The sequence below is a fragment of the Ciconia boyciana genome, chromosome 23 (assembly GCF_034638445.1).
Source record: "Ciconia boyciana chromosome 23, ASM3463844v1, whole genome shotgun sequence".
Taxonomy (NCBI): domain Eukaryota; kingdom Metazoa; phylum Chordata; class Aves; order Ciconiiformes; family Ciconiidae; genus Ciconia; species Ciconia boyciana.
This window is the reverse complement of record NC_132956.1, coordinates 3,995,022-4,004,194: the sequence shown is the minus strand read 5'-3', so window position 1 is coordinate 4,004,194 and position 9,173 is coordinate 3,995,022. Positions and strand designations below refer to the sequence as shown.

Below are 9,173 nucleotides of genomic sequence, written 5' to 3'. Positions count from 1 at the left end.
GAGGACTTTGCCCATTAATCTTTCCACTGTGCAGAGGGACGGTGGAGCGTGGGGAGCGCAGGCAGCAGCCGCTTCGCAGCTCCGGCTGGGAGCTGGCAGTGGGGAGGAGGGGGGACCCACCACCACCCAGGGGTACAAAGTCCATAGCAGCAAACGGGTCAAGATAAAGCTGCAGAGACCAACCTCCCACCAAAGCCAAACAGCAGATTAACTTCCCTGGCGCAGATCTGAGACCTTAAAGGGTCCCTGGGGAATTGCAGCGCTGGTTCGACAGCCCGGATGGGACCCTTCTGCGGGGAAGCGGAGAGCAGCAGCCTGCGGAGATGCTCGCCTGCTCCTTCTCCCTTTCCTCCTGCTTCTTTCTCTGCCCAGGTGATTTTGCAGAGATATAAACCACCAGTGAGCAGCGCAATAACTCGTGCACCAACACCGCCCTGCATGGCCTCTCCCAGCAGTGCCACCGGCTTGCCTGGAGCCTGGCCACCTCCTCTGACAAATTACCATCACTACAGATTTAGACTGCTGTCCTGACCCTGGTGCCAGAGACCTACATAATGCACAAGCCTCCTGCACCCCTCCAGGTTCCCAAAAGAGCCCCGAAACAAGGTGCAGCTCCTGGGCAGCGAGGTGCTCGGACCACGCGGGTGGCAGAGGTCTGCTCCAGTCCCTGCAGACGTGGGTTTTTGGGGGATTCTGTGCCTGTGCCTACCCCCAAAGTCCCATCAGCAGGCAGGAAAATCTTATGGCATGTGAGAAATACACAGAAATACAACAAAGACGCTCTGCCTTGCGTCAGAGACTCTGATAAATTTTACCCTGACTCTTGCCCAAGTGCAATTGCTGCAGCCGAAGCCGCTCTAAATGGCTTTTAGGAGACTCATCAGGTGTCCAGGGCTTGTGAAAACTGGGACATCCTGACTTGCCTCTGGCTAACTCCTTTGTGAGAGCCCAGCCAAAGTTTCTCCACCTCTAAATTGGGGCGTAATGACACCTCCCTTCTTTCATGAAGCTTCAACTCTTTCTGATCTAGGTAGGAAAATAAATCACCGCGCGGATCATAAAAGTCATCAAAACGGCAACCTGGGGTGAACTGAGCCGCAGATGGAGGGAAGGGTGCGGACGCTGGGAAAATGAGAGGTAGCGAGAAAAAGAGATGTCATCTAGAGCTCTTTCCCCTGTAGGGTTAATGTACACCCCCCCCTCCGCCATCCTTTGCTCTTCCCCTCCCCGCCTGCCGCTGTGATTCCCTGCCATTGGCTGTCTCTGTAGGTTTAGGCTAAAAAGCCTGTAATTAGGACCCCGGCTGACACAGATCCAGTTTCCTGGGCAGGCAGATTAAAAAAAAAAAAAAAGAGGGGGAAAAAAAAAGTTTCCCTGACTGAGCTTGGATGTTTTCCTTTCGCTTTGCAAAGTTTTCCCTGCTCAACCTCCATTCCCTCGCCTCCTCCGGAGCAGGGCGGGACGGCGGAGCCCGGAGCGGGGCTGGAGCGGGCGGCGGAGCCCGGAGCGGCGGTCCCCCGGTACCGGGGAGCGGGGAAAGGGCAGGTAGGTGAGGCTGGAAAGGTTTCCTGGGGTTGGTTTTCCGAGCTACGTGCTGAGCTGGAGCTGGGGGAGAAGGCGCTTGGGAGTCGGGGGGCACCGGGAAGTTCCCGGCCGGGAATTGTTGCAGAGGGAAGGGGAGGTGAAGGAGGGGAGAGGGAGGGTTTGTTGGCTGTTCTTCTCTGGGAGAAATAAGTGGGGGGAAGCAGAATGGTATCGCTGCCCCCGCGGTCTTTGTTTTTGGGAAAATGTCCCCGGAGAGCAGGAGACGGCGTCCGCTCCATCATGCCGGCCTCTGCCATCCCGGGCGGCGCGGCCACCTCCAGAGCGGGCAGGTGCACGGGCACGGGGCTGGCAGGGCTGCCCGGCTCCTCGGCCGACTGGGGTCTCCAGGAAGGGATGTTGGCTCTGCCATCCCTCCTCGGCCCAGGCTTTAGGCGGGAACAGGGTGTTTTGGGGTTGGCGATGGAGCTTTCCACTGGAGGCGCTGGGCCCCATCGCACACCGATGTGCCGGCATGAAATCTGGTGGCCGCGGGGGAGAGGTGGGGTGGCAGCTCTCGGTTCGTACCCGCGGATGTACGAATGGCTGAGTTAGGGCAGGTTAATGGGTTACTGCTCCCCACCAAGCCAGGGCAGCCGGCCGTGCCTGCGCTCTCAGGGTGGGGGAAAACACACTAAGAAAAGCCCTTTGCAGCACTGGCACATCCCCCTGTGAGCAAACAGGCCACCGCGTTGGCCGTGGTCCCCTCCGGTGATGTGGTGCCATATGGCAGAGCAGGATGCTGAGACCCCCCCATCATCGGGGGGCTGTGCTGACCCTGTCCCTCCACGCTGCTGGCCCACGGGACGGCTGTGCCTGACCAGCGGCACCCAAGCGTTGCTCCACCTTGTGCCATCGTGGGTCCAAAAGCCACCGCGGGCTCCTTCACGAGACAGGCTCCAGCTCGGGCAACCTGGCTTGGGCTGCATTGCAGGACTAGCTGCTCCGGCTCGCCTTGCCAGACCTCAGCTTATCTCGCCCCAGAAGAGATGCATCTTTATTGCTCTGCATCTTTATTTCCACGTACCTTCATGGCAGCTGTGTTGACAGGAGCTCAAGCAAAAACAGGTTATCCTGTGGGTGAGGCGGTGAATACAGAGCTATGCCTCTGAAAGCTGCCAGTGCTTTTGGGTGCTTGAAAGGGGATCCGGTCTTTTTGGTGACAGCAAGCTGTTGTGTTTCCTCGGGGTTGTGGAGCCGGGGAGTGTTTGTTGCTTCTGAGAAACAGGCTAGAGGGGTCTGAAAGTGCGTCTTCTAAGGTGGAGAAGTGACTTTAGAAAACCAAAGGTTGTGGCAGAGATGCAGATCAGCCCCTGTCCGTGCTGGGAACCGGGAGCCTGCACTGAATGCGAATGGGCCGAGGTGGCTGCACTGCAAGTTAATGTGTGACCTTGGCAGGAGAGGGAGGGGAGCCCGCACGTGCTCCCGCAGCCAGCTGGAGACGGGGGCTGCTCCTGGGGAGCCAAACAAGATTAATATTCCCATGAATTTTAGCATCTTGTAGCCAGGGAGCTGCGACCGCTTCGCAAAGGGCTGTAGCTACTGTGGGAAACGTGCATAGAGCAGGAAAGGGCAGTCCTGCAGGGCCACTGAGCCAGGCAGTGCCAGCACCGGGACCGGAGCCTGGACGGCCGTTTGCAGCCTGGCAAACACCAAAAGGCTGTGAGCAGGCAGGGGAGCACGGCAGGGACATTGCCCATCTTTCGGAGAGCACAAGAGAGAGCTGAGCAATCGCAGTCTGGAGGAGCTCCCACGGGCAGGACAAGAAGCTTTTAAAGCGAAGGCAAATGACAGCCAGTGGCACTCAGCCTGCCCGACTGGTCCCTCGCACGTCCCTTCTGGGGGGACGCACCTCCAGCGCTCGAGTCTGTGCTGGCAGGGGGGAGCGGCTCCCCAAAGCACCCTCCTGCCGTCTCCCCCTGATGCCTGGTTCAGGCTCTCCTGTCCCTGTTTTTGAGGGCAGGGGCAGGCAGGGAGCATCCCTGTATCCCTTTTGCAGGCCAGCAGGGAAGAGCAATAGCACTGGAGGCGGCGAGGGAGGGCAGGAAGGAAGAGGGGACAGGGACGGGGAGCAGAGGCGATGGACCTGTTGGGGCTGCCTGGCTCCTTAGCATGGGAGGTGCATACCACTGTCACCGTCTGGGGCTAATTACAGGGACTTGTCTACAGCCCAGACGGTTGCCAGCCGGCATAATCACATCAAACCGGGCTGGGCTCTCCAGCACAGCCCCATGGATTCACAGCAGCCAGGAGCCCTGCCCTCTCCGCTCTCCCCCAGCATCACCCCACTGGGCTCCCTCCCAACAGCCCTGGGACGAGGTGCCCTGTGCACCCTGCCACGGGGCTGGGGTCACGCAGGCACCACCAGCTCTGCTGAGTCTGCAGAGCATTGCAGGGGTCTAATTACCACAAAGCCCCAACAGATTAGACAAATGCAGCTTGGAGGCTTAATAAGCACAGCTCAGGACTGCCATCCACCTCTCATGGGGAGGGAAAAGCAGAGACATGTGTTACCCAAACAAGGCAGAAGCAGAGCCTGGACCAGTCACCAAGCCCACGGAGGTCCCCATTCAGCATCTCCAGGGACACGTGCGATCCTCCTGCACAGCTGTAGAGCCAGGGCTGGTTACTGGCCCGACACCAGTGGTGGTACAGTGGTCCTTCCCCAAGTCAGCAAGGCCAGGGCTCTCTTTGGGCTGCAGATACACAGCATTGGGTCAGATTATTTCATCCCTATATAGGTCCTAGAGCTGAGCACAGCTTTAAAAGCACTGTGCAACCAGCCCTGCAGTCTTTCTGGACTAACCCCAGGGCTGGCAGACCCCAAACCCCAGAAAGGAGCAAGAAGCCCTTTTGTTTTCTCCCGCTGATTAGCCAATCTGCAGTGTTAATCATTGACCCAGGTGCATGGCAGGGAAACCTGAGCTGCCTGGGCTGATCCCACCCGCTCTCAGCTCCAGAGCTGGCCACGTTTGGGTGCAACATCCTGGCACCCCAAGGTGCTGCATAGGAAGGGACAGCTGTGGTGGAGGGAGCACACCGGGAGCAGGGGCTGAGCTGGGGGCATCGGAGCTGTTTAGTGGGAGCAGCGGGGATGTGGCTGCTGGTGCTGGCCAGGACAGGCCTGACAGCACGGGCGGGGGGGATAAACCAGACGTGCAGAAGTACCATCCCAGTGCGAAGGAGTGAGCTGGTCTTCGTGGTGGCAGTGATGCAGGAAGACCTAGGTGCGTGGCCTGGGGGTTACCACCCCTCAACCCTCAGCCTGAGCCCGTGCCAAGCCGCTGGCTGTATAAAACACTTTCCAGAGCAGTTGATCGGCCCAGGATGATGGGCACTGCATGGGGTGAATCCAGGGGTGTCCTTGGGGCCATTTGTTGCAGCACCGGGATTTGCCCCCAGCGCAGCGGCTCAGCTCCATCCCACCCGCATCCCACCCTCACTCCCCACGCCGGGGCAGGAAGCGTGGGCAGAGGGCGTCGGGCTCTGGGCCGGCGTCCAGGGAGCCCCAGGAGCCACTGCATCGCCATCTCGCCTTTGTTTTGGAAAGCCAAGCCAGGAAGGAAGCGAGCGGTGAAAAGCACCATGTGGGGAGGAGGGGACAGGAGCGGACGGGTTTCCACTGCGTAACCATTAGCCAGGCGAGGTGTTGGCGGCTGAGCCAGCCGGCCGCCCAGGCAGGAACAGCCGCTCGGGGCAGAACAATAGCAGCCTGAGGGGAATAAATTATTTTCCACGGAATTGGGCTAGACCTCGGTCTCCTCCCACCGCCCCACTCAGGGACAGGCCACTAGACCAGGGATTAGCCGTGCCAGCAAAGGACTGGCGGCAGCCGGGGAAAAATCTCCCGCTGTGGGTGAGCAAACAGCCGGTGCCATTTCCCAAAACCTGTTTCAGCTTGAGCAAGGACATCTGGGGTCTTCCCTGCCAGGCTTCAACCCATCACCATCCCGCCAGCACCTCCTGGGGCTTTGTCTGCCGAGCACCCGTGCCCTCAGCGTGGGTTCGCTTATAACCCCCGCAGAGAAAGGAGCAGCCCCCGAAAGCCCTCGGGCTTCTGCAGGGGTTCAGCCGAGGATCTTGTGGTCGTGGTGGTGCTGAGCATCATCCCGGCTGGACCTGCCCCGGGGTCCCTCCCCGGGATGAGGGACTGCTCATCCTGCTGCCATGTAGAGAAGGTCCACGCTGGGCAGGCGGGACGATACGTGTCCCGGGGATGGACCCCTGGCTGCCTGCCTCACCGAGGGTCTCACCAGCTCTGATCCTCTCTCTGCAGCTCATGTCCCTGCCGAGCCCCACATGGCCCCAGCAAGACGAGCCACCCCCCTGTGGCACCGCCACTGGCCTCCCACCGGCCTCATCCGACAGCGACTCCGGCTGTGCCCTGGAAGAGTACCCGGAGCCCCCCGCCGACCCCGCGCCCCCCGAGGTGGGCAGCACCCCGGCTCTCGCAGGGCTCCCTTTGCTCCCTGCTCTTCCCCGTCCCTGCGGGTGCCATCCATGGGTGATACCCGCAGCCCAGCACCCCCAGCCCTGGGATAAACCACACATTTTATCAACCTCAAGCAACGCAGCTTAATCCCCCTAAAAATCTGCTTGTGTTTCTCTCTCCTGTGTGACATCCCAAGGTCCCGGTGTGCTTCGGCACCCGCTCGCCGCAGCCTGCCTCTCCCGCCGACAGGATCCAGCTCCGCACCAGAGCCCTCCTGCAGCAGCTGCCTCCTCAGGACTGCGATGTAAGACATGTATTTGTTGGGTGCTGCCCACCCTGGGCTTCACCCACCGTGCATCTCCTCACCTCTGCCTCCCCATGCAGGAGCGGTACTGCCCTGACCTCGCAGAGGAGGAGAGGAGGCAGCTACGAGCGTTCAGCGCCCGACGGAGACGGGAGGCCCTGGGGCAGGGGCTGGCATGTCCCGTGCCGGGTCCCTGCCACGGCTGTCCCTGCAAGAAGGTGAGGCATTCCCCCCTCCCAGCACCAGGCAGCACCCATTCCCCAGTGGGGACCCATCCCCAAAAGCCAGCCTGACCCCAAACCCCGCGTCCCTCTGCCTTGCAGTGTGGCAGGAGGCTGAACAAAGGGGACCCGGGGATTTCGGCATCCCGGCTGGGGGACCAGTTCTGGCACCCGTCCTGCTTCTCCTGCCACTTCTGCCACCAGCCCCTGGTGGACCTCATCTACTTCCAGCAGGACGGGAGGATCTACTGCGGCCGGCACCATGCCGAGCTCTTCCGACCCCGCTGTGCCTCCTGTGACCAGGTGGGTGCTGGGCAGGGGAGAAGCTTTTACCTCCCTTTTGCTGCTGTTAAAAGCTCCTGTGCTTGGCTGGGCGCTGCAAACGCAGCAAGAGCTGCGGATGGGCAGGAGGAAAGGTTCCTCCCTGAGCCTTGCAGAGCCCGGTGCCCGTGCCAAGGCACAGGGGCTCCTCCTTTCTCCTCGGCACAGCAAAGCATTCTCCGGGCTACGGGTTTTCTAGCTGGGTGCTTAGAGGATGAGTTGTTTCCCCCCCCCTCCAGCTGATCTTCATGGAGGAGTGCGTCGAGGCGGAGGGCCGGCGCTGGCACCTGGAGCACTTCTGCTGCCTGGAGTGCGACGTGCCCCTGCGCGGGCAGCGCTACGTGATGAAGAGCGGGCGGCCCTGCTGCTGCGGCTGCTTCGACAGCCTCTTCGCGGAGCCATGCCAGGCCTGCGGGGACCCCATCGGTATGGCCCCCGTCCCCCCCTCCCCGGGGCAGGGTGCAACGGGGCTTTCCTTCCCTGGGCAGGCGGGATGTGGGCTGGGAGGGCTGCGGAGCCAGAGCCCCACGGCTCGGTGCGGAGGATGAGTTTTGGCACGCGGCGGTGGGAAGAGCCACCCCCTCACCTACGGTTGCCCCTCAGGTGCCGACAGCGAGGAGGCCACCCACCAAGGGCTGCACTGGCATGCCCGAGCTGCCTGCTTCTGCTGCAGCCTCTGCCGAAAGCCGCTGCACGGGCAGCCCCTCACCTCCCGCCGCGGCCGGCTCTTCTGCTCCGAGACCTGCAGCCTGGGACGGGACACATCCTCCACCACCTCTGACTCCTCCGACTCGGCTTTCGCCTCGGCCCCGTCCCCCGACTCAACGCCCCTCTCCCGAGCCGGCCCCGCTGGCAGGACCACGCCGGGGACGGGCAGCACCTCGGCGGCCGGGGGCTGCAGGCAGCGGGTAGAAGGGGCAGGTAGGGATCCTACTGCTCCGCTTGCTACGTGGCGGGAGGGGAGTGGGAGCAAAACCAGGCTCTGCTCAGCCCCTGGGTACTTTATGGGGTACGTTGCACGGGTGCAGCCCAACCCAGAGCTGGAGCTGCAGCCACGAGCCCCCAGCCCATCTCCCGCAGGAGGGTGAGCGCTGGCAGCCGGCGTTTGGCTGGTGCAACCCTCCGTTGTATCCCGAGGCAGCCCTCCCTGCACGAGGGGCTGTGGCAGGGCAGGCTCAGCCTTCCCCTTCCTCACCCATCCTTGCTTTCCTTCTTCCAGAGGCATTTCTGGATCAGGCCTCCGTGCATCCAGCGTTCAGGAGCCTGGAGGACCGTGGAGCAGCTGCTAAGGAGTGGAGCAGGGATGCTGTGCACGCAGGGATGCTGGGACCACTGGCTGGCCACCCGTCTGGCCCCCAGCCCAGTGCAGAGGGTCCTAATGGAGCCCCCAACCACCCAGTTTTGGGGGGCCCTGATCTCCTAACACCTGCAGGCAATGGAAACCCACACTTCCGAGCAGGCACATCCCCTGCCCGACACAGCGCACAGCCAGAGGACATTGACCTGCAGGACGTCATGGAGGAGGATGACTCCTGGTGTCCCACCTGCTCTTCATCTTCGGACTCAGACTCGGAGGAAGAGGGTTTCTTCTTCGGGAAACCCATCCCCAAGCCCGGGATGAGTTCCCTGGGCAGGGAGCCCCTAGGGAGGGCTGGGGGCAGGACGACGAAGCTGTGGGGCAGCAGCAAGCACTGCAGCGTGTCCTAGCAGCGGGGACTGGGGAGTCTTCAACCGGCACTGCCGTCCTGCCAGGGTCTCGACACATTGCAAGTGCGTTTTGGATGCAGCCCAAGGCTGGTGGGCAGAACCTGCTGGGATCCTTCCCCCCCCCCGCCCCCCCCGGCAGCTGCTGGCAAAGCACAGCCTGCAATTCCTGCTGGCTTCTCCCGCAATTAGAAACAGGTAAAGCAGGTAGGGAGCAGAAAGCCGGCAGCCCGCACCAGGACTCCCATCTCAGACAAGGCGGCAGCCCCGGAGAGCAGCCGCACACAGGGGAGGGCAGCCGGGAGCTTGAGACAAGGGCAGCTGCCTGCATCGCCCCGCTGCGGGGCTGCTGCTGGGGACCCGTGGGGACAGGAGGGGTGCTGGCCACCAGGGTCGGATCCTTCCCTGGGACACCTTGGAGGATGAGCACCACTGCCAGATGCTCTCCATCCCTTGGTGGCACTGCGTCCTGCTGCCGCTGCGGGGAGGGGACCAGGGGGGCAGCTCTGCTGCTGCCGATGACGATGCTCCAATAAAGTTTGGCTGAAATCTGAACACAGGAGAGCTACCACACGTCTGCCCCATTCCTCCTCACCCCAGGGTCATTGCG

At 62.1% G+C, this 9,173-nt stretch overlaps 1 protein-coding gene across 1 annotated transcript; it reads left to right on the top strand.

The window, feature by feature from the left end:
- Window positions 1–1,313: 1,313 nt before the first annotated feature.
- On the top strand, window positions 1,314–9,108 carry PRICKLE4 (prickle planar cell polarity protein 4). The gene is made up of 8 exons (XM_072844680.1): window positions 1,314–1,545; window positions 5,858–6,010; window positions 6,210–6,317; window positions 6,398–6,535; window positions 6,641–6,841; window positions 7,099–7,285; window positions 7,463–7,780; window positions 8,079–9,108. The coding sequence occupies exons 2-8, from the start codon at window positions 5,861–5,863 to the stop codon at window positions 8,564–8,566; spliced, it is 1,590 nt and encodes a 529-aa protein (XP_072700781.1). The 5' UTR covers window positions 1,314–1,545; window positions 5,858–5,860; the 3' UTR covers window positions 8,567–9,108.
- Window positions 9,109–9,173: the final 65 nt, after the last annotated feature.

Bases quoted from the DNA above. Each gene is read 5' to 3' on its own strand.
- PRICKLE4 (XM_072844680.1), top strand. From the start codon at position 5,861: ATGTCCCTGCCGAGCCCCACATGGCCCCAGCAAGACGAGCCACCCCCC. The intron at 6,536-6,640 runs GTGAGGCATTCC...TCTGCCTTGCAG, and splicing joins ACGGCTGTCCCTGCAAGAAG to TGTGGCAGGAGGCTGAACAA. The intron at 7,781-8,078 runs GTAGGGATCCTA...TCCTTCTTCCAG, and splicing joins GCAGCGGGTAGAAGGGGCAG to AGGCATTTCTGGATCAGGCC.